Source organism: Carya illinoinensis, chromosome 16 (genome assembly GCF_018687715.1).
Source record: "Carya illinoinensis cultivar Pawnee chromosome 16, C.illinoinensisPawnee_v1, whole genome shotgun sequence".
Lineage (NCBI taxonomy): Eukaryota > Viridiplantae > Streptophyta > Magnoliopsida > Fagales > Juglandaceae > Carya > Carya illinoinensis.
Window position 1 is genome coordinate 25,757,590 of NC_056767.1, and position 25,453 is coordinate 25,783,042.

At 36.0% G+C, this 25,453-nt stretch overlaps 1 protein-coding gene across 1 annotated transcript; it reads left to right on the forward strand.

The window, feature by feature from the left end:
• Positions 1–851: 851 nt before the first annotated feature.
• On the forward strand, positions 852–2,388 carry LOC122298964. The gene is made up of 4 exons (XM_043108807.1): positions 852–1,179; positions 1,354–1,488; positions 1,623–1,872; positions 2,244–2,388. Exons 1-4 carry the CDS (start codon positions 852–854, stop codon positions 2,386–2,388), a joined length of 858 nt encoding a protein of 285 aa, XP_042964741.1.
• Positions 2,389–25,453: the final 23,065 nt, after the last annotated feature.

The following is a 25,453-nucleotide window of genomic DNA, read 5'->3' on the forward strand; positions in this document are numbered from 1 at the left end:
ACAATTAGCATTAGATTTAAGGGTTTAGCGCAATGCTTTTAATTCTGCTTTGTACTGGCCGAAATAGTCAGAATTTTTCGTTCCAGTGTAGTGTCTGGTACACTATACCACTCTAACTTGTTTTGCTTCAAAATCCAGCTATTTCAATCCAGTTTAGCCATTCCGGTCAAATTCCAGCCATTCTAGCCAGAATTGGCATTTCAGTCCCCATTCCATTTCGGACTATTTTTATAATTTTCTTGTACTTAGATAGCATTTTTGTAAATTTTAAATATAAAAAGTATTTCATTAATTTTAGAATACAAAATGTATTTATATAATTTTAAATTTTTTGTAACTTTAAATATGTCTCCTCATTTTTGTTAATGTCATTATTTTTAATAATTTATCTATTCTTTTATTTATTTTCTTTGTTTTTATGTCTCAACTCAAGTTTGCAATTTTTTCAACATATATTTATTTTATAAATCTTCAATTCTTCTATGTATATACATATATACATGATACACACTTACGTATATATAAATATATATATATATATATTTATATTTATTTATTTTATCAGTTCTTAGTTTATATATATATATATAATAAGATGTGGTGTAATGGACTGCAAGGAAGAGCCTGTAGCTGGGCAAGACTGGATCGTTCTTTGGTAAACTCGACTCTAATGCTAGAATTTTGAGGTGTGGTGATGACCTACTTGCCTAGACAAAGCTCAAACCATTCTCCACTAGTGGTGGCCATGGAGCAAAATGATCAACCGTATGGGTTCAGTCCATTCAAATTCTCATGAGCTTTTTCATGATTGTGTGCGCATTGCTTGGGGTAAGGAGTAGGTTGGACAAGGTATGGTTAAGCTGGCAAACAAATTAAAGGCTTTAAAAGCGGTGCTGAGGAGATGGAATAAAGAGGTGTTTGGTTGGACTAGCTCTCATATTCAAGGTCTTGAAGAACGGATAGCTAGCTTGGAAGAACAACTTCAGCTGGGATTCTTTGAAGATGTTGAACTTGATTTATTAGCATCAAAGGTTGAGTTGCATACGTGGATGAGTAGGGAAGAGACTCGCCTTGCCCAACAAGCTAAGCAAAGATGGCTTGAGAAGGGGGAAGGCAACTCCCAGTTCTTCCATGCGCTGTCTTCCAGATCCCATAGGGTGGTGAGGGAGATGGAAATAGGTGAGAATAGGTGGTTAAAGTCCCCATAAGAGGTTCATGAGGGCACCGTCGAATTTTTTAAGAGTTTTCTTACAGACTCCCAGTCACAGCCTGCCCCTGATTTGTCTAGTCTAATTGATCCCGTGGTGAGTCCATTGGATAATTAGGATATACTGGAGCTTCCTTCAATACAAGATATTAAAGCTGCTGTCTTCTCCATCCCCATTGATAGTAGTCTGGGGTCAGATGGTTTTGGCTCAGGTTTCTATAAATTCTGTTGGGAGATCCTTGCTAAAGATGTTGTCACTGCTATCCACGACTTCTTTAGAGGTAACCCACTTCCAAAATTTTCTCTTCTTCTTATTCGGTGTTGATTCCAAAGATTGAAAATCCAAAAGGCTTTTATAAGTTCCGTCCCATAAGTCTTTGTTCAGTTTTTTATAAAATTTGTTCAAAGCGTTTAGTGGGCTGGTTGGCACCGTTGCTACCTCAGATTGTCTCCCAAGAACAAGGAGCATTTACTCCTGGAAGAAGCATCTTGGAGAATATTAGCTTGACGCAAGAGATGGTTCTGTCCATTAATAAAAAAGTAAGAGGTGGAAATGTAGTTCTAAAAATCGATATGGCTAAGGCGTATGACTCTGTAGACTGGAAATTCCTCATTCAGGTCTTGGCAGCTTTTGGTTTTTCTGAGTTGGCCTGTAGCCTTGTTTGGCATTGCATATCCTCCCCTTGGTTTTCAATAGTTATGAATGGTACTCCTCAAGGTTTTTTTCAAGGGGGCTGTGGCTGAGACAAGGTGACCCAATTTCTCCGTATCTCTTTATTATTGTGGAGGAGATTCTGACGAGGCTATTAAAGAAGAAGTTTCAAGAAGGCAAAATCAAACCTTTTTCCCATGCTAGAGAGTTTCCTCTTATGTCTCATCTCTTGTACGTGGACGATATTGTGATCTTCTCGAATGGTTGTAAAAAATCTTTTTGGTCCATTTCCGAGGTATTGGAGGTGTATGAAGCTTGGTCCGATTAGAGGGTGAATAAAGAAAAGTCTGCAATAATCTTTGCTAATTATATTTCCTCTTCAAGGCGCAGGGCTCTTTTGAATTGCATGGGTTTCTCAGAGGATACTCTGCCTTTCAAATATCTGGAGGTACCTATCATAGCTGGTAGACTGAAGGCTATTCATTTGGAGGAGTTGGTTGGGAAGATCCGGAAGAAAATTGGAGGATAGTCGGCTAGATTGTTGTTGAGCGGAGCAAGACTGTTGCTAATTAGACATGTGCTCAGTAGCATCCTGGTACATCTTCTATCTATATTGCAAGTTCCTAAATCTGTCCTTTCCACCATCACTAAATGTTTTGCTGATTTTTTTTAGGGCTATAAGGATGAGAAGCCTAAAAAGCATTGGAAATCTTGGGAAAAAAAATGTGTAAACAGGAACGGGAAGGTGGTATTGGGGTTTGGGAGTTGCATGAAACTCAGAAAGCACTACATATGAAATTTGCGTGGAGATTATTAACAAGGAATTCTCTATGGGCTAGTTTTTTCAAGACAAAATATGTGAAAGATGATCACGTTTCCTTACTTAACCCGAACAAAGGAAGTCGATTCTGGAAGCTGGTGATAAGGAGTGTTCCACTCATTTTAGAAAACTCTAAGTGGAGACTGAGAGAGGGGTCAGGTTCCTTTTGGTTCGATAAGTGGATGGGGGAAGAGATACTTGGGGAGAGGATGCCAATCTCTAGGTGTCCAGGCCTGAAGGTTAAAGAGTGCAAGCTGAATGGGGACTGGAACATGGATCTCTTAATAAATCTAGTTGGAGTGCAAAACACAGGGGAAAATTTCCATTTCTTGAGTCGCCAAAAAGAAGGTGAGGACTTGCTTGTGTGGATGGCTAAGGAAGATGGGGTTTTTACAACAAAAAGTGCGTGGGAGGTACTAGGGATAAAATCTACAAAGTTTAATTGGGCACAATGGATTTGGGATCCAAGCCTTCCTAAAAATATTTCCATAACTATGTGGAGAAGTGTTAACAATGCCTTAAGTGTGGATGATCATGTTCACCGAACAGGTATTCCATTGGTCTCAAAGTGTAACTGCTGTGAAAAAGGTGGATATGAGGACATCAACCATGTGTTGGCTATGGGCGAGGTGGCTAGATCTATATGGGAGAGATGTGCAACTCAAGTTGGCATGCATCGGAGACAGTTTCAAAGCTGGTATGAAGTGGGGCAAGCATGGTTTAGTAAATCCTCTAAATCTACTATGAAGGGAGAGTTACTCGGGATAATCCCCTCTATTGTCACATGGCAGTTATGGCTTAGAAGATGCAGTGTATGTATGGAAGGAAGAAACATTAGCTCAGAGGAATTATGGAGGAAGATAAAATTCTGGATTGTGAAACTAAGTGAAAAACTCAAAGCGGTAAAGCCATTGAGTGCAAGAGATGAGAAAATATTAGTGGACCTTAACATTCCCTATAAAGCCCTAAAGCTGAAACCATTTAAGTTGATCACTTGGCTTAGACCAAGAATGGGTTGGTATAAGTTAAATGTTGATGGGAGTAGCCAAGGCAACCCGGGCATGGCAGGAGTTTGTGGGGTGATCCGAGACAATAAGGGGAGAATGATTTCAGCTTTTGCAACTGATATTGGACAAGGTACTAACACTGTTGCTGAGTTCCTTGAACTACTACACGGTCTCAGACTCACAAGACAAAAGCAGATTTCTAGAGTGGAAATTGAGATGGACTCCCAGGTGGTTATAAACTGGATCAATTCATCTTCATATGGTGTGTGATATCTTGAAGAATTTTGGGAGGAGCTTATGGTTTATTTACAGCAAGTTACATTTAACTTGCGGCATGTTTATAGGGAAGGTAACTCAGCTGCTGATTTATTGGCTCAGTTGGGATCTCCAAGAGTCAACAATATTTGGGATTCCTGGAACTCGATTCCTCACTTATTGAGAGGGGTACTGCATACCGATAAGCTTGGTCTGCCTAATATTAGGTGTTAACTCTAGTGCCTCAGTTTTAATTGGATTTTTGTTTTAGTTGTGATCAATGTTTTGGTTCTGTTTGTTTGGCTTTTTTTTTTTTTTTTTTCCTTCTAGTGAACAATGTTCCTGGTAGAGTTTAGTAGTTGATGTTTCTGGGATGGAGGTTCTTTGTAACCCCATGCACAAAGTCTTTGTATCCATGGTTTTTTCCTCCGCCTGAAGTGAGGTTTTTAATCAAATTGGGGAGAGGTCACCGGATAAGTGACCCCGACTCTTGATAAAAAATAAAAAATAAAAAAAAATCTAGATCGATATCGTATTAATATTCATATAAACTTGTCATAGATGAAGAAGCAATAATATATATAGTTTTTTTTTTTTTAAGTTTATAACGAGTATCACTATAAGAAAAATGATTATTTATGGTCCATCAGGTATATAAATGCAATGAAAACTGTTTTCGTTGCAAATACTTGGCCATCGGCCAATTAAAGAAGCATTTTTATTTGTAGTGCATTGGTACAAAAAGAGTTATAATTTTCTAGTGTGAAGTCTAATTTGTTTATATAAGCAGGCAATGTGCCCTTTATCATCACCAAAAGAAGCAAATTCAACATGCAGAAGTACCTTTTCACGATGGCAACTGAAAACTGCAATCAATGAAGGCTTACAAACTTATTCGAGTTTATGAAAGTGATCGATGGTTGAGGTTACGACTTACGAGCTTCATTATTGAGTTATTCTTCAGAAAAATTTGGGGTCAGGTGTTGGGAATGGACCGAACAAACAAAGGCTAAGTTGAAGTAAATAACAGCGGAAGCAACAAAACTAACAGCAAGCACACAAAGAACACCAAGATTTAAGTGGTTCAACTCAATGTGAGCCTACGTCCACTGTCGGGGTCGGTTTCAACAAATTTCACCATGAACAAAGATGGAGTACAAGAGTATTGATCACAAAATCCTTAATCCTAAAGCCCCAATACACTCAATGGACTCTTAGGATTGTATACAAAAGGATTCTCAAAACTCTCTCTAACTTGGCTGCTGAGGGCTCTTCAAAATGAAGAGAAAATGATGTATTTATAGCACAAGGCGCTAATCAGAACATTTGCTCGAGCGGACGTCGAGCGAAGTGTCGAGCGCACGTTAGGGTTGCATTCTTGCTCGAGCGGACAGTCGAGCGGAGGTCGAGCGAAACTCTTTGGATGAACTCGCTCGAGCGGACAGTCGAGCGGAAGTCGAGCGGAACTCTCTGGATGAGTTCGCTCGAGTGGACTGTCGAGCGAAACTCTCTGGATGAGTTCGCTCGAGCGGACTGTCGAGCGGAGGTCGAACGGAACCTTAGCTTGAGCCACGGTCGAGCCACAGTCAAGCCAAGCCCCAAACAATACATTTTCAGTAGGAAATCAAGCCAAAACTCAATAAATCTCCACCTTGGCTTGAATTCCGTCAAGCCTAAACAAAAAACCATTAACCAAGAAATCGATTCCCACCAACAAATCACCAAAGGGGAATCACAAATCCCGAACACAATGTCTATCCTTGAAGAACTCAATTTCCACCCAAAAGTCTTCAATACCATAGACAACTTGACCAAATCACAAGCTTGGTCCTAATGAAGAATCAACCTCTTCACACAAAAGGCAATGCACCACTGAACAGACTGCTTACTTGAACAATGGCTTCTGAATACACACGGAGGCTAACAACAAATATTCTCTGCCAAAGTAAAAACACCTCAAAGTCTGCATGAGCATATCCCAAAGGTGACTAAACTGTCTCCTCTATCTACCAGATGAAACTGTAGACTTGCTCTCACTGTACGCCAATGCCAAAATCAAAATCATACTTAATTTCAATAGCATGATCTAGAGTACCACTTGCACTCTGTTGTGAAGCTCTCCCAGCAACTCCACCTTCTTGCTATAACCATGCTCTCCTTTCCTGTGGAAACAACAACTAAAAAACAAATTGTAAAGAAGAGAAGGTTCACCCAATAGCAAGTTGTGTCGACCGCTTCACCCAAATCTGTAGACAAGCCTGGCAAATCCAAAAGCATACTACGGGCTCTCACACAAGAGTCCGTCTCAAACCATTCAACTACTCCATTTCTGTGGAGTGGACCTAACTGTATGGTATGAACAACGCTCTACCCTATTGTCTGTAGATCACTAGCCTTCACAAATGCTTGAACACATCAAACACATCCCAAAACAAGGATAAACAAATCCAGACTCTTCTTCAAATGGTCATCAACAAATATGAGTACAAACAGGGCACCACATCACACTAGATGTACCCCCAAAAAATCATAAAGACATAAACTCCAGCAAACCTGATTCAGCACTGCTTTACAAGAATACAATGCAAACAAACAAATCAAGTTTTTCTGTCTTCTGATTACACAAAGCAAAAAAAAAAAAAAAAAAATATTGCCTACTCATAAATGACCATACTCATTCATCCATATGGCACAATCACATGCGTCATAAATGAGTAATACCTGAATCTGGAACATCTGAAGATGCTCCACCAATCACTGTGCTGCCCTGAAGAAAATAAAGACCATCTGTCTTCTTCCCTGTCATTACCACCGAAGAGCCCTTGTAGACTCGAATGACTCCACCTCCAGCTGAATACTGGTAACCAAAGGAGTCAAGAATGCCCAAAGATATAAGATTTTTCTTCAAAGATGGAATATGCCGAACGTTAGACAAGGTTCTAACGATTCCATCATACATCTTAATCTCAACCGAACCAATCCCAACAATATCACAAGCCATATCATTTCCAACCAAAACGGAGTTACCGTTGATTGATTCATAGGTAGTGAACCAATCTATCCTGGAACACATATGGAATGTACAAGCTGAATCCATGACCCTCTTGTTACCAAAGTGACCACTAGAGCCGCTGACTGCTAGGACAATATCAGAGTTGTTAGACTGTTCAACGCTAACAACATTGGAGGAACTTTTACTTTCCTCCTTCAATCTGGGACACTCATCCTTGTAATGACCAAATCTATGACAGTAGTGACATTTAACATTTTTCTTGTTAAATTTAGAGCCACTACTGGAACTACTCCCACCATAATCTGAACCTCTCCCATTAGATCTACCACCAGAGGAATATTTTACAAACAAACCATTGGCTTGATTGTTCGTGCCTTGTACACCCAATTTTGTTCTCAACTCCTTAGAATTCAAAGCAGATTTTACATCTACTAAGGAGATGGTATCTCTACCATACAACATCGAGTTCACAAAACTTTCAAACGATACCGGCAACGAACACAACAAAATTAATGCTTGATCCTCATCATCAAGCTTAACATCAATATTCCTTAGATCCATAATAGTTTTATTAAATTCATCTAGATGATCGGAAATAGGAGTACCTTCCCTCATCTTGAGAGTGTATAGTCGCTGCTTCAAACACAAACGGTTGGTGAGCGACTTTTTCATATACAAGCTCTCAAGCTTGGACCAAAGACCGGAAGCGGTCTCCTCATCAGCAACCTCCCTCAAAACTCCATCTGATAGTGACAACAAAATGACACTATGTGCCTTCTCATCTTCTTCTCTTGACGATGCAGGAGATTCCTCGGATACCTTCCCCTCCAAAGCTTTCGACAAGCCTTGTTGCCGTAACAAAGCCTTCATCCTGATGTGCCATAAGCTAAAGCTGTTTTGACCTTCGAATTTCTCCACTTCAAACTTTGCCATAGCCATTCCTCAAGATTTTGCAAAGAGCTTGACGCTCTGATACCAGTTTGTTGGGAATGGACCGAACAAACAAAGGCTAAGTTGAAGTAAATAACAGCGGAAGCAACAAAACTAACAGCAAGCACACAAAGAACACCAAGATTTAAGTGGTTCAGCTCAATGTGAGCCTATGTCCACTGTCGGGGTCGGTTTCAACAAATTTCACTATGAACAAATATGGAGTACAAGAGTATTGATCACAAAATCCTTAATCCTAAAGCCCCAATACACTCAATGGACTCTTAGGATTGTATACAAAAGGATTCTCAAAACTCTCTCTAACTTGGCTGCTGAGGGCTCTTCAAAATGAAGAGAAAATGATGTATTTATAGCACAAGGCGCTAATCAGAACATTCGCTCGAGCGGACGTCGAGCGAAGTGTCGAGCGCACATTAGGGTTGCATTCTCGCTCGAGCGGAGGTCGAGCGGAACTCTTTGGATGAACTCGCTCGAGCGGACAGTCGAGCGGAAGTCGAGCGGAACTCTCTGGATGAGTTCGCTCGAGCGGACTGTCGAGCGGAGGTCAAGCGAAACTCTCTGGATGAGTTCGCTCGAGCGGACTGTCGAGCGGAGGTCGAGCGAAACCTTAGCTTGAGCCACGGTCGAGCCACAGTCAAGCCACAGTCAAGCCAAGCCCCAAACAATATATTTTCAGCAAGAAATCAAGCCAAAACTCAACATCATGAAATTGGAGAATTGGTCGTGGCTTTACAGTTTTAGAAATAATGCAATTTGTTTGTTTATTTGAATCTCAGTTTGATTATAGAGGTTGGGATGAAGGAAAAATAGCTGATGTGGCAGTCTTTTACTACTAGATTTTTAATGGAGAGTGCATGAAAAATGTTAATTTTTTTTATAGTTTGTGAAGCAAATTAGTATCATAATATCTTGACAATTTATTTATTATTATTGCATCACATGATCTAAGAGAATGTGGACAAAGCAGGAGACACATGCAGGAGAATTACATTTCATTGAACAACGCTTAAACTCTCGTCCCATGTTAGACCCTTAAATGTAGGTGAGTGAAAGCACATTGCTCACGTGGCCCAATTTTCTATTTGGAAAAAAAGTTAATTCTTAATTCTGAGAAAATCAAAGTCAAAGTCAAATCCACACCAGTTTAATTCCTTTTTCAATTGCATTCGAAGTAACATGTATTGACTTGAAAAATGGCATTCTCTTGAATATAACAGCTGTATGAAGTACCATGAGCTTTCTTTACTATCAATACCCTTTATTTTCTTATTTTCGGAAGAATTTCTGAATTCATTAGTCTTTATCCATTTTACTGATCGGTGACAGTATAATTAATGGATCAGTTCGGTCCTTTTATTATTAGTATTAAATATATATGAAGATGTAATATTTTGGTTAAAGCATATTATCCACATCATTTAAATAGTAAAATTTGATTGGTAGGATTTAAAATTTAAAATTTATTTTTAAAATTAAATTATGTTATGTAAGCATTTTACTAATTAGCTGGCACCATCAAGAAAAGGAATTAAACGTCTGATAAGAACTTGACTTTGAGAAAATTACAGCATTAAGAATATTAATGACTTTGATTCTAATTTCCAGAATAAGTTATAATAAACTTGGGGTAAAGTAATAAATTGTATAAGCTAATTGTGTAGTATTTTTGCGTAATTCACTCATTGACTTTATCCACACTACAACAAAAAACATTTTTTGAGACGAAATTACTTTGGGATGAATTGGAAATCGTCCCAAAAAGTGGGATTTTGGAACGAAATTTGAATTTCGTTCCAAAATTACGACGGTTATGCCAGACCGTTCGAACGCGTTCGAACGGTATTCTTAGGGACGAAAATTTTTGTCCCAAATAAGTTAACCGTTCGACCGTTAATGATTAACCCTTCGAACGTTTAATTTTTACCGTTTGAACGTAATATTGGCGCGATAGGCAAAAATATTTTGGAGGGAAATAGATAAACCGTTCGAACGGTTAATATTAACCATTCGAACGATGAATATTCACCGTTCAAACGTTATTTTAATCGGTCGAACGGTGACAGAGTTTTAATTTTTTAAGTTTTTTGCCAAATTATATTTAGATTAACTAGTAATTATAAAAAATTGGTTAGTTAAATAATATGAATAATCTAAATTAAGAATTAGTTTAGAAAATATAAAACAATACTATTTCATATAACTTAAATACTGAATTTACAAAACACAAAATATTGTCCATACAAAAAACAGGAAATAAATAAATAAAATTTATCATAAAGTAATTAAGACCCCAAGTCTTTGCACACTTCCTCGACTGCAGCTATACGTTCCTCTATTTGTGTCAGTCGAGTACTGATGGTGACCTGAGTCGCAGACATGGCAGCAAACTCTGTACGAAGCTCAGACACAGCAGAATGGATCTCCATACGCACTGCATCGATCACTGCTGATGTCTGCTCGCTGATCGCTGCACGCACTATGTCAGCCATCTCCTCACGAGTAACACTGTGGACTGATGCCTCGGCCCGTGTAGATGTCTCTGCAGCTGCAGCTGAGACTCCATGATCTCCCGGCTGTGCATCTCCGTGAGGATCAACTGGTTCTGGAACATGTGCACGAAAACGCAGTCTCGAGTGTCCCGTGCTGCGTGAGAGGGTGGTGCTGTTTATCGGTCCCATCGGCTCCCGTTTACGCTCAGCAACATCTGGCACAACACCAGCACATAGTAGATATCAGGTGATCAGGACTCCGAATGGTAGTATATCCATCGAAATGTACCAAGATTCTGATCGAATCCTATCGAATATATACCCCACCAAGTCGATAGGAATGCCACGAGCGACCCGTATCATAAATTTCGTCCGATCAATGCCAACTTCTGTCTTGTGCTGCCGAGGGTCAATGTTATTGGCAATTATCAAATTTAATATCTTAAAGAAAGAAGATAAATCTGCCTGTTTGATGCTCTTCGTCCCGTCATACGGTGGAGCATCTGGACCGACAACCAAATCCCTCACCTCGTGATCAGCAAAGGTATCGACCTCATCAGTATAAACTGATGCCTCCTCCTCAGCTGTCTCCGCCTCAACTGAAGGATCAGTCTCTCTAGGCACCACATTCGGATATGCATCTGGCAGCCTAGGAATACCGAGATGCTCAACAAGTCCATCTCGTGAAAATACAACGGGTACTCCTCGGACAGTGATACTGTAGGCCCCAGAATCATCTGCGCTGGCACTGCCGAGTTCTCTATAGAACTCAGCAACAATGTCAATGTAGAAGACTGGCTCCCATGCTTCCTCCCGTTCATCCAAGATAGGTCCCCAACCACGATCACTGAATATTGAGGGCAATGAATGACCCTCCCAGAGAAGACTCTGGAAATCAGAAATCTTCACTGGTCGCTCCAGTGAAACTGTCCTCTCCCGAACTGGACCACTACTACTCTCACCAAGATTGCGTCGCTTACGTGCCGGTCTAAAAGTAGACATTATAATCAACCTGAAATTTATAATTACAAACTAGATATATAACATTAACAAGAAAAATACAATAAAGAACAATTTACAGTAGTTTGAAACAAACAGCAATTTAATAATATTTGATATTCTGAACAACATTATCAACAATAAATATATTTCTCAATATCAATATTAATAATATAAATATAATATTAATTACTGTTCGAACTTTTACTGTAACGGTCGAACGGTTAAAGACAAACCGTTCGACCGTTAAGATAAATCGTTCGAACGTTTACTGTAACGGTCGAACGGTTTCAGACAAACCGTTCGACCGTTAAGTTATATCGTTCGAACGCTACGCATAGCGTTCGAACGATATTCGTGTCGATCGGGATTCCAAGCCGAGTCGACTCGGCCATTGAAATCCATGGAATCCTTCGATTCCCTGGATTTTACACCAAAATAAATGCAATAGAAACCTAAATAAACGTTCCTAACATGGATTTATGCAAATCTACCGATTATTTTGATGTATAAATCGGTTTACCCTAACTTAAACAATTAATCTATCAAAAACCTAAATCTAAACGGTAAAATGCTTTAAAAATGAAAAATACCGGTTGTTAGAGGTAGGGGCTTCGAGTGGGCACTGTTGACGGCGGCGAAGACGGCGTTCAACGGCGGAGATCGACGGTTTGGAGGCTTAGAACGGAGGAAATGCGTGAAAATGACGTTGGGATGGGCTTATATATGCAGTGCCGTTCGAACGGTAAGTTATACCGTTCGAACGCATTAACTGAATATTAATATTCATCCCTAATTAATCGGTTTTCATGATAATAAATAATATTTAAATGCAATATTCGGTATTAATTATATTAAATATAATAATTAATTCAATTATAATATATTTTAATTGTTAAATATATTAAATGCAATATATTTAATGCACTTATATATTATTAAACACTATGTATTATATATATAATTTTTTATATATATAGTATATATTATATTATATTTAGTACTAAAATATATTATACTATTGAATATTATATAGTATATAGTATAAGTTATATTATATAGTATAATTAATATAATATAGACTACTATATACATGAAGCTATGTTCATGTATTTATATAACATATATATTATATGTGATATTAACTAGTATCACATATATATACTAATATAGATGACACTATATATATTAATAGTAGATATTCTATTATTAAATATCTACTATTAATATTATAGAAATAAACATTATATATATATGCATGTGATACATATAACCCTATGCTATGATACCATATATATGTTATATATAATAGGTTAATATATGTAGTACTTGACTATAATATTAGATGTAATATGATATTTTATACTATATATGTTACTAAACTATATAATATATGTTTGATTATATATTATATAGTTATATTACTATGGCTCTAAACTATAGTACATTTAGAAATTATTATATTTAAAGGTATAGTGCAAAAAAAATACTTTATGCAACAATATAACTTAAACGTTTGAACGGTTTACTATTGGCGTTCAAACGTTTAATAATACGTTCGAACGTATGTATTAACGTTCGAACGTTAAATTAGGGGGGGAAATGTTTCCCGCTAATCAATTTGACGTTTGAACGGTCTAATATAACCGTTCCAACGTTTAACAAAAACGTTCGAACGCCAATTTTCACGTTCGAACGTTAAATTAGCGGGGGAAATTTTTCCCGCTAGTCGATTTGACGTCGAACGTTCATTAAACACCGTTCGAACGTTTTTGTTCTACATTTACACGACAGAACCTCACAATCTCGCACTCGTTCCAGTCGACCGAGCATCACTCCCACGCTCATTTTGTTCCAACCAACGCCATTATTCTTTAATATAGCCCTCAAATATTACTAACTCCTATCAATCTCTTATATTTTCGGATTAAGAGGTTGTTTTTACCGTTTGGTGAAGAGTTTTTACCGTTTGGTGGATTTTCCGCTTTATCTCTCCAAATCAGGTATTCTCCTTAAATTTGACCTCATTTTAGTTTTTATATAAGTGTTTTCGTTTGCTTACATGAGTTTGTCATATAGTTTGCTATCTTTTGATGTAATATGGACTGTAAATTTTGGGGTTTTCGGAGGTTGAAGACGAGTGATTTCTGGAAGTAATTCGTTCGAACGGTATTCGTGTTCCGTTCGAACGGTATTCGTGTTCCGTTCGAACGTAATATATTAGATCGAACGGTGACTAGCACCGTTTGAACGATTTCTTGGGCAGTGTTAAAATAATTATCATTTTAAATGCAGGAGTGTAATTAAAAATTAATTAATTATAATCTACATTTAATAATACTTAAATACTTAAAAGATTCAAATAATCAAATGAGAATGAATTAAATTACAAATCATCTAAGATTTGTTACAAAACTTAATTATTTATGATATTGAATTATTTGTTTGATACATGTTAAATATTGGTATATCTTATATTGCTTGTTCATCAATATTAGCCTTAGATCCGTTCGAGAGTTATCAATCCGCCTTAATTGAAAGATTGATAACTCTTGAATTGTCCAGAGTGGACAGTTTGGAATTGTAAGATCATTCTCGCAAACTATCGATCTATATCTGTTATACGTCCAGCATTAAGATTTTGGCAGATTTATCCCTTGTTCTCCGGATATGCGGTTTCGGTGATGTTGTATCGATGATGGATAAGTCGGTGCACACAACCAGACGAGCATATTTGGAGAACTATGGGGAGATGCTGCCGAAATTTTGTTGGGCGTGACAGATTATAGAGGATAGGTTTGCGACTATGATCTTACAATTCCGAATGGGATAGGACCAACTACCCGGTGTAAGGTGGCATACTCCTTGATTGAATTTGCACTTGCTTGTTTGTTGATGCACACGTGAGAAAATTACTAAATCTGTCCAACTTGTAACAAACATACTAAGGGGAAAATGGCATGTCCAACTTGTAACAAACATACTAAATCTGAATGGCTCACTTACGGGAGAAAATTATGTTTCATGGGTCATCGTCGATTTCTACCTGGTGATCATAGATGGCGGGGAAATTCACAAATGTTTGATGGTACTGTTGAATGGGGCCAACCTCCACCATATTTGTCTGGTGAAGATTTACTTGCACAATTTGTAGATGTTGGTTGTAATGAATTTGGTAAAAAACAACGAAAGAGAAAACGAGCTACATGTGAGTTGAATTGGACTAAGAAGAGTATATTTTTTGATCTTCCATACTGGTCAAAGTTAAAATTAAGGCACAGTCTTGATGTTATGCATATTGAAAAAAATATATGCGAATCCGTATTGGCAACATTGATGTCAATCGAAGGAAAAACGAAGGATACATTAAACTCAAGGAAGGATTTGAAGCGGTTGGGAATAAGACCGGAAATGCAGTTGCAAGAAAATGGTTCGTCCGTTTACATGCCGATTGGGTGGTATACATTGTCAAGGAATGAAAGGGCTACTTTTTGTGAGTGGATAATGAAAATTAAATTACCGGATGGTTATGCCTCAAATTTGACAAGGTGTGTGCGGACAAATGACTGGAAAATAACTGGGTTAAAAAGTCATGATTGTCATGTCCTTTTGCAGCGTATCTTGCCTATTGGTATACGTGGGTACTTGACTAAAGACGTGCGCGTGGCTTTGACTGAGTTAGGTTTATTTTTCAAAGACTTATGTGCACGGACATTAAATGTAGAAGCTTTGGATCGAATGGAACGGGAAATTCCCATCATATTGTGTAAGCTAGAAAGTATTTACCCACCGTCATTTTTCGATGTCATGGTTCACCTGGCCGTCCATTTGCCACGTGAGGCTCGACTTGCAGGACCAGTTTAGTATAGATGGATGTATCCCATTGAACGATTTCTTGGGAAGTTGAAACGAACAGTTGGTAATAAAGCTCGCCCAGAAGGATCAATTGCAGAAGCATATATTGATGATGAGTGGCATACCTTTTGTTCCAAATATTTCCACGGAGTTGACACTAGGTTTGATCGGCCAGAAAGAAACTTTGACGTTGACAGAGCAAGACAACGAAATGTGTTTTCCGTGTTTTCCCAACAAGTACGTCCACTTGGTGCAGTGCGTGGTTATGACTTATGTGGAAGAGAGTTTGAGAAAGCTCAGTGGTACGTGCTGAACAATTGCCCTGAAATAGAGATTTACTTGAAGTAAGTATTAATCTTTTCTTAATTTAGTATTCGCTCATTTACTTTCGCAAAATTCTAATAATATAAAATACATGTGGTAATCATCAATTTCAGTGATCATATTAACATGCTCAAGGAACTAGGAGTAAATGATATAGACCGGAAACATGAAAAGGAGTTTCCGAGATGGTTTGAACAACGGGTAATGACATTACATATGCGACACTTCATTTAATACAAATAGAAAATATTGATTGTTTTTTTTATTGATATAATAGACGTTTTACTTAATATGTAGGTTGTACAAATGCATGCCAATAATCCAAACGATATATCAGATGAATTGTATGCATTAGCGCGTGGCCCATCGAGACGGGCTACAAGATATTCTGCATGTATTTCTCGTGGTAGTAGGTATCACACAATAGATCGAGATCATTATAGGAAAACACAAAATAGTGGTGTACTAGTTGAGGGAAGTCATGATGGAGAAAATATTGATTTCTATGGAGTGATTGTTGATATAATTGGAATGAAATATTTGGGGGAGCTTGCAGTGTATCTGTTTAAGTGTGATTGGTGGGATTTAAGCAATCCTCGAACTGGAGTCCGTGATGATGAATATTTCTTGAGTATTAATACATCAAGAAAATGGTACGAGGATGATCCATTTATTTTAGCTTCTCAAGCATCTCAAGTATTCTACTTAGATGACCCGAAGTTGGGAACTCAATGGCGAGTAGTACAAAAATATGCTCCAAGAAATATATATGATGTTATCCCTCAGGCAGAAGGGCGAGATGAAGAAGAAGATGATGCCTCTACTCAAGAAGCATACCAAGAGAGTCAGCCCGTCTTTAATTTGTTTGTGGATTTGAGCCAGTATGAGATGATTCCATTGAATAGAGAAGATATTGAGCCTGAAATTGTTGATGCGACACTTGAGCAAAGTGTTGATTCATCTGAAGTATCTACAGAAGATGAGACTGAATTATCAAATGATACTGATACAGATAGTGATTGACGAATTATATTTTCACATTACGTGATGATGAACACTATTTTACTTAATGAATATTGTATCAGTCTTTTGAAATTATGCCTCCGAAGAGAAAGGAAGTGCGCAACCCATCTCCACCTGTTCCTAGCTCTCCTTCAGACTCACCATTAGAGATTGACTCTACAGAACAAGGTAAAATTCTAATAGTCATAAAAGTTATTAATTAAGATTATAATAGAAAATTGATTATAATGTTATATATCATGATGACTTCACAGTACAATCTCGTCAAGGTCGAGGCACTACGAGAGGCGTGACGTTGGAAAAATATCGTAAGGTGGGTAAGATCAAAGTTAACATTCTTGATGAACATACTAGAGGCGAAGGACAACCAGCAGCTTGGCTTGCATCGCATGTGGGTGCTCTTACACGAACTTATGCACCTTTGGCAACAAGTTCATGGAAGAAAGTCCCCTAAGATGTTAAGGACCTTATCAAGAAGCGTTGTTTGGTAATGTTTAATAAATGAAATTTAATTGGACTTATAATTTTATTTTACTTTAAAGTTAGAATATTATAAATGATTGATATTTTTGTCCAAACTTTTTTCTGTAAGGATGATTTCGAATTAAATTTTGGTCGGAGAGAGGAGCGTAAAACTGTGGAAGAGCTTATGAGTAATGCATTCCGCAAGTATAAGGCAAGGTGTCATGAGCATTATAATAAGTTTGAGAATAGTGAAGAAGCACGCCAACATCCTTTTCAAGATGTGCAACCTTCTGATTGGGAAAAACTTTGTGACATGTTTGAGGATCCATCATATAAGGTATAATTAATTTAATTATTTTAGTCCTATTTTTAATTTCGCTTTCTAATATTTTCAATTCTTATGTAGGAGCGAAGTTCTATAAACAAAACAAATAGATCAAAATTGAAGATTACTCATCATGCAGGCTCAAGATCTTTCCACCGCCTCTCTAAAAAATTGGTATTGCTATTCTTTCATTTGTATATAGTTAACTGAATATATCAATCATAATGACTTTATATCTTAACAAATCTTTATTATAGCAAGATTCAGATGCCAATTATGATCTGACAAAATTATATGCTGCATCACATACTAATCGTAATGGAGAGTGGAGTTATCCTGATGCCCGTGAAAATTATGTAAGTATTATAATTTGTTTTAAATAAATATATTTGAATATTTATGATGATATTAACTCTTTATCTTATGTGTAGGATAAAATGGTTGCCCTGCATGCTGAATTTGCGTCAGATCAAAATTCCTCAAATACAGATGTTGAGATTTTTACACAAGTTCTGGGTGAACGTTCAGGATATTTGAGGGGTTTGGGTCGCTGTGTAAAACCTTCTCCCTCTTCCTCTTCTTCTGGGTCTGCCTCTATAGCTCAAGAGAATGCGAATCGTAGAATTGAAGAATTGGTTGCAAAACAACAAGAGTTAGAGGCTCAATTGGCGAGACAAGGAGACATGGAGATGCGCCTCAAACAACATGAAGAAGAACAAGCACAGTTCAGGAGAGATATGCAACTCCAAATGCAACAGCTTATGCAACAGTACAGGCCTCCAACCAACTGATGGTTTTTTACGTCTAGCTTATGACATTATCTAATTATGTATGAACAATGCTAGTTTTATGGTTATTTATTTCTTCGCACTTATTATAAAACTTTTGTGAGTAATTAAACAGTTCCTAATTTATGTTTTTCAAATAATATGGATGTGTATTTAGTTTTTTTATAATTATTGGTTTTAATAAAAATAATATCCGTTCGAACGACCGAGTCACGTTCGAACATTAATGGGCATGTCGTTCAAACGATAATGTACCGTTCAAACAACAATGCGCAAACCGTTCGAACGATACCAGATGCTCAAAAAACCGTTCAAACGCATGACATTACAATATCGTTCGAACGTTGATCATCACCGTTCGAACTCTTATACCGTTCGATCGTCTCATTTAACGTTCGAACGTATTTCTACTGAGCATTTGAACGTATCTTGATAACCGTTCAAAAGAGACGTTAACGTTCGAACGTTATATGAGAAGCATTCGAACGCTATTCTGGAACGAATTTAAACCGTGACAAAAACATCCATCGTTCGAACGGTATCGAACGGTCAATTTCAAAATCGTTCCAAAAGATATATTTTGGGACGAAATTGTGATTTTCGTCCCAATATATCTTCTGGGATAGTGATGTTGGGACGACCTTGGGACAAAATTTTTTCGTCCCAAAAAATCTTTCAGAACGAAATCTATATATTTTGGGACGAAAATTTTTGTCCCAAAAAATGTTTTTTGTTGTAGTGCCATGTGCATGGTTTAGCTGTGCTGCTGTAGGCATTGTGCATATAAATTAATAAGAAAAATGGGTATTTGCGACCAATTTTCTACAATGAAAATGACTATTTATGACTCATTTTAGCTAGAAATTATCATTTTGCTGGAAATAGCTAGTTGCAAATAAACAGTTTTCTTATATGTACGTGCATGGACTCCTAATAATTTCTTATCAATTTCTTTGATTGGGATTGAATCAGTACTTAATTGGTTTAATTTTAATTATTTTTTAACAGTGATCAGATTAATTATATGAAGAAGAATCACGTAAATTAATGATCATAAAAAGCTAATTAATTAATGATAAAACAAAATTAATGGATTTAGATCTAGATTGTACTGTTAATTGATAAAAAAAAATGTAAGCCAATCAACTGGTTAATTGTACAAGGATAAGGTGCGGTTTGGATAGTGAGATAATCAATGAGATGGTTTTAGATGAAAGTTAAAAGTTAAATAAAATATTGTTAGAATATTACTTTTTAACATTATTATTATTATTTTGGGATTGGAAAAAATTGAATTGTTTATTATATTTTATTTAGAAATTTGAGAAAGTTGTAATGATGAGATGATATATTTTCACAGTCCAAACGGGGTTTTAAATGTCTTCGCTATATATGGACGTAGTCGACATACATTAATATTGCCTTGAGTTTTTTTTTATAAAGTCAATGAGTGAATTACGTAAAAATCACTACACATGCTTATGCAATTTATTACTTTATCCCAAGTTTATTATATATTAATTATTCCTTATTCTAGCCGGAATTTAAAGTCAAAGTCATTAATTTTCTTATTGGTGTAATTTCCTCGAAGTCACGTCGTTCATATGTATCACTTTCATTTTGATCTTAATGGTCACATTAAAGCTCCTACTCATTCATGAGTATAAAGTTCAATTTTTATAACTGAGGAACTAATCATAAGGATTATTAAATATCTTAACGCTAACAAATAAAAATGAAGGCACGTGATAAGAGTTAATAATTCTTCGGAAAAGGAAAAAAAAAAGGACAATAATACACAAAGAAAGACCTAGAGAATGTCATTTAAGATTTATTAATGCAAGTTCATACCAAGAGAAATAATATATTGTCATATTCAAAATGTTAAATGATAAGATAATTATTGCAGTTTGTAAGGGAGACAGATTACTCACGAAGACATATGGTTATTGAAGAGGAAATAACAATATTTTCGGCTAAATACTAAATACGTATTATGTTGTGAAAAAAATGGCCAGTACATATTGATACTGTAGCAGTAGTACTAGTAGTGTTTTAAGCACCTTAAAGCTGAAATCTACTTTTTAAAGAAGTACCCAACTGAAGCTTTTGATTAAAAGCTCATGCAGATAATGCTACATTAATTTTAAAAATTACGGCAACTAACTTAAAAAATGTTTCCTAAATAGTAAATAACTTTTTAATAATTAAATTTTTTAGTAAAGCTTTGCAATTAAAAGCATTACTATGATGTGTTAATCGTTGTTAATCGTTGGATTATTTTATAATTTTTAATTTGTGAAATTTATTTTAATGTGCTTCCTTGATATTAATCCTTATTTATCATTTAGATTACTCTCTAGTTAAATTATTTTATTGCTGGGTTTTAATTATTTTATTTTATTAATATTTAGTTGTAATGTTTTTATTTAACTTTTATTTATTTGTATTTTGTCTGTTTCTTTTGTTGGACTATTTTTTCGGTTTGGGCTTATTTTTAGTGTATATTTAAGTTTCGGGCCTAGCCCATGAGCACTGTAGCCCAGCCCTCTCTTCCCCTCTAAATGGTGTCATTTTTGGCAACAAGCCTTTGGGGCTTCATCTCTTTTTTTTTTTCCTCTCTTGCCTTTCACCGCACCCCCTTCTTTTCCCTTCTAGTTTTTTTTCTTTCTTCTGTTTCTCCTTGCCATTGCAGCTTCTCCCTGCTATTACTCTCTTTCTTTCATTTCCTTTGTTTTGATTTTTCTCTTCTTTTCTTGCAGTGTGCCGTCTGCTCCTTCCTCTTCATTTTCGATTCTTCTTCCTTAGGCAAAAACTGAGTGCGCCGCAGCTCTCTACTCAATTTTTGTTCTGGTCCAAGCAGTGAACACCTACATGCTCGTTTCTCTATGTTATTTCCCTTAGTATTTTCGTGATCGAGCTTGTGATTACTTCCCTTGCATTTCCATTTGTTTTGGTCTGTTCATGTTCTATTTTGGCCTCAAACCCATGCCTTGTTTTGGTCCTTCCCGATAGCTTTGTTTTGGTTTCACTTGGGTTGAGTTTCTCTCTTGTAGTGTGCATTTTCCGGCCCTTATCTTCTAGCCTTTATCTTGTAAATCAGTCCTTTTGTTTGACAAAATTTCCCTTCAAATTTCTTTGTTTTCGAAACCTATTTTCAATCCCAAAAATTGTGATTGTTGGGGATTTCTTTCCGGGCTTGCTTTTGGCGTTTAACGGGTGCTTGATCTTTCAGATTTTATTGCCTTTAAAGCACTGTAAGTAATTTTTCAAATATCTTTTCGAGATTTAAATATATTGTACTATAACAATTCTTTATGATCTGGTTGGTTTTGCCGAACGTTGAGTTTGAGGATTTTGGAAGTTGGTTGGATTGGAGAATGGAGTTGTTTGTGAGATTGGATTGTGCGTGGTATTTTTTATGTCTTGCATGCATGTATTTTTTATGCATGTTTATGTTGTGAATAAAATGGCCAGTACATATTGATATTGTAGCAGTAGTACTAGTAGTGTTTTAAGCACCTTAAAGCTGAAATCTACTTTTTAAAGAAGTACCCAACTGAAGCTTTTGATTAAAAGCTCATGCAGATAATGCTACATTAATTTTAAAAATTACGGCTACTAATTAACTTAAAAAATGTTTCCTAAATAGTAAATAAATTTTTAATAATTAAATTTTTTAGTAAAGCTTTACAATTAAAAGGGTTACTATGAAAAATTTTATTTCCTACCGTATTAATCCCAAGCAAGTTATACTAAATGTCAAACTTAACTGGCAGTGGAAATTTTCAGATTTTAATAATTTTTAATTGTTATAATTTATTTATTTATTTAATCCTGTGTCATACCCAATTAAAAATTCATTTTACTTATTTCCTATGTCTACTATTTATTAAAAAACTACTTGAAATGCATTGCATTAAAAACTTCAAGTAAGAATTAATGACAAAACCACTTAACCTGCTTTATATATATATATATATATTGAAATTCCCAACGTACCCCTGTAAAACCACAAAATTGTCTACCAATTTCCTTGAACAAATAGGTTAGATCTCAATTGTCAAGATTATGAAACGAATCAAATACTTTAAAATAAATAATCAAACTTGCAAAACACAACGATTGGTTACGAAGGGAAACCCTTTAAAGAACTCTTTAAAGGTAAAATCCTACGGGGCAGCCAAACCCAGGAAAGTCAATCTTATTATTTGAAGAACAATTACAAGTAATAATCAATTACAAAACCTTTGCAATTCGACTCTCTTACTTGCCTAGACAAACGACCCGTTTGTCTTCTACCGCAGTAGCAGCCAGAACCTCTGGCGATCTTCAAAGGTTGACCTCCCTTCTGGAACTCCAGAGGCTGAAATCCAATCGATGTTGCTTCGCACTCAAAGCATGATCACACTCAAGAAGATATGAAAAATCCCATGAAAATTCTCAAGTGAATTTTCTCTCATAAACACTCAGAATCTCCTCTGTAAAATTCGTGGCTTGAAGTCCTTAAGAAGATGCAAAACCGAATCCCTTTAAATAGAAGGTCTGAAAAGAGTTCTAGTTGCAGTAGGACTCTGCTGACGGTTAGCAACAGACACAGAAACGTGTTCCGACGGACTGCTAACATTTCGCGATAATATCTTCTGTTTTTGACTTAAACTCTGTTCAGCATTCTTCTTGATAAATACCAATCTTCCAGGACTCGATTTTAACCTTAAAGACTTATCTAAACAACACCTAAGACTTCTAGATAGACTCAATATTGTTTAGATATAAATCAATACTTATTTTACATTCATCCAAATTTAATCAAATAATGATAAGATAAACCTTATCATTCATTCAAATTTAATCAAATAATGATAAGATAAACCTTATTATTTAATCATCTAATCCTAGCCAATTTTTGCCTTTACAATCTCCCCCTTTGGCGGATTGGTGACAAAACCAATTTGATGAATGTCTTGGATATACAATCTTCCCTTTGGCGGATCGGTCACAAAATCAACTTGATGAATGTAGTGTGTACCTAAGACGAAAACAACCAGCAGACCAAGATCTCGTGAAAAATATCTTAATACAGTAATGATAAGAAATGACATAGAACATTCCTTGAAACTAGTCCCAATAATAATCAAAGGTTAGATGCAATGTAAACCTACAAAAAGAAAGTGTTCTAGTCATCATCAATAACCATGTTCAATACTTAGTTCTCCCCCTCAATATTCTGCTGCTCCCCTTTTTTATTTTCAGCAAATTCATCATCAATAACCATGTTCAATACTTAGTTCTCCCCCTTAATATTCTGCTGCTCCCCTTTTTATTTTCAACAAATTCATTAAACTCCCACTTACTCAAACTCCCCCTAAATTCCACAATATCAAGATATTCCAATTTATTTATCTCCCCCTTGTTGTCACTAATCTGACAAGACACAAAATATAATAAATATCACTTATGTGACCCAAGATGAAGATACTAAGAAAGACATGATGAATAACTCACATGTGTCTCAAATTTTCATGAATTAAATGCACATGATGTATGAGCATGGAGTGAATGAAGGATTCGGTTGGGTCTCAAAAGAGGAAGAAATGTGTGAGAGAGCTGGGCGCCGTGCAAAATAAGAGAGAAAGGGGGTGGGAGGTCGGCGCATGTATGAGACACAAGAAGGAAAAACATAAGGCACATAAGTGCCGTGTGCCTAGGCACGTGCCCGAGGAAAAAGAGTCCCACTGGGACTACTGCAACACTAGCATAAGTGACCAAAAAACACAGATTTAGTCTCATATCTCAAACAGACCAAAAAAAACTTCATATTTTTATTTCTGTATTTATTTTATAGAAACCAGAATAAATAGAGATTAGTAAAAATAAAAACAACAAAAAAGTTTTGTTTTTAATTTTTTATTTTATATAAAGCAATAGGGCAAGTAACATGCCTAAATGCATCTTAGTTCAAACATAGTTTAACTCACAAAACAAATTCAATAAAGTACACCCTTTTATTTGCAACAATCACTATGGATATTCACTCCTCATAAGATCATCAATGTCAAAGTTCATGTGAGTGTGTGAGTGAGTATACTTATAACATAGCATTTTTATGAACTCCTTTCTTCAATATATATATATATATATATTTTAATACCTTTATTCATGAAAGATTGCTTCTTATAGATGCTCACAAGAGTTTGTTGCTTCACCTTAAAAGTCAAACTTTATGCTAGGGCCTAGATACACGAGCATCTCCTCCAAACACTAGTTTGCACAATCCCCTTTTTTAAGTCCATTTTTGTTGCTCATCTTTTTCCACAATGATTAGAGCAACGATTCTTTCTATAAGGACTTAAGGAGATAGATCCGTGTAGGGTGTTTGTCTTTTTCCACAATGAATTAACACCGACTTTTTCTATATGGATCACTCTTTGTGTTCGACAAGAAGAGAGCTCTTTATTGATGTACTAGGTTCAACTAGTATTAGTCAATTCAAGGTTTGAACTCTCTCTAGAGATGAGCATCTCATTAAATGATGTGAACTTTAATTATAAAAAAAAAACATATAAGTTTCTCACTGTGCATTGAAAATGAACTTTGCCAAGATAATCTATAGGGTTAGTATGCACAAAGTGAATTGCACAAAGTAGAGAGATGCATAGGTTCAGGAATTTATTAAGTGAGAACACAAATGCTCAAACTTTGACATATCAAGCATGCACTTTCCTTAAAGAAAAGTTTTGAACCAAACCAGAATTTTTTTTTTATATATATTTTTCTTATTTAAAACTGAAAAACAGAAATATAAAACAAAACAGAAAAATAAAATGCATGTCCTAAGCTAATGCAATAATATAACGGATGCAAGAACATGCAAGTAATCATATCCATTAATGTGACATGGCATCCTCTTTGACCACCCATTTTGCTTTAAATTTTGGCCTATTCTTTTTATCAACATCACTTTGTATGATCTTTTCTTTATTTTGAAAGCAAAAATCTGCTATTTCACCAATTTTGAGATTTAAAAATTTGATTTGTTGACTCATATCACAAACTTGATTCTCTAGACTATTTCCTTTCCTTTTTGGATTTCTTTCACATCCATTTTTCTTCACTTTATTCAAGTTAAAGCAATTTGGTCTTATATGACCAACAACACCACAATAATGACAAATAGAAATAAACTTACCTTTGGACTTACCTTGTTTGGGCTTCTTTGTCATTGATCTATCATGTGAGGCTCTTGAAACATGAGTTGTAGACACGGCCTTCTTTGGAGT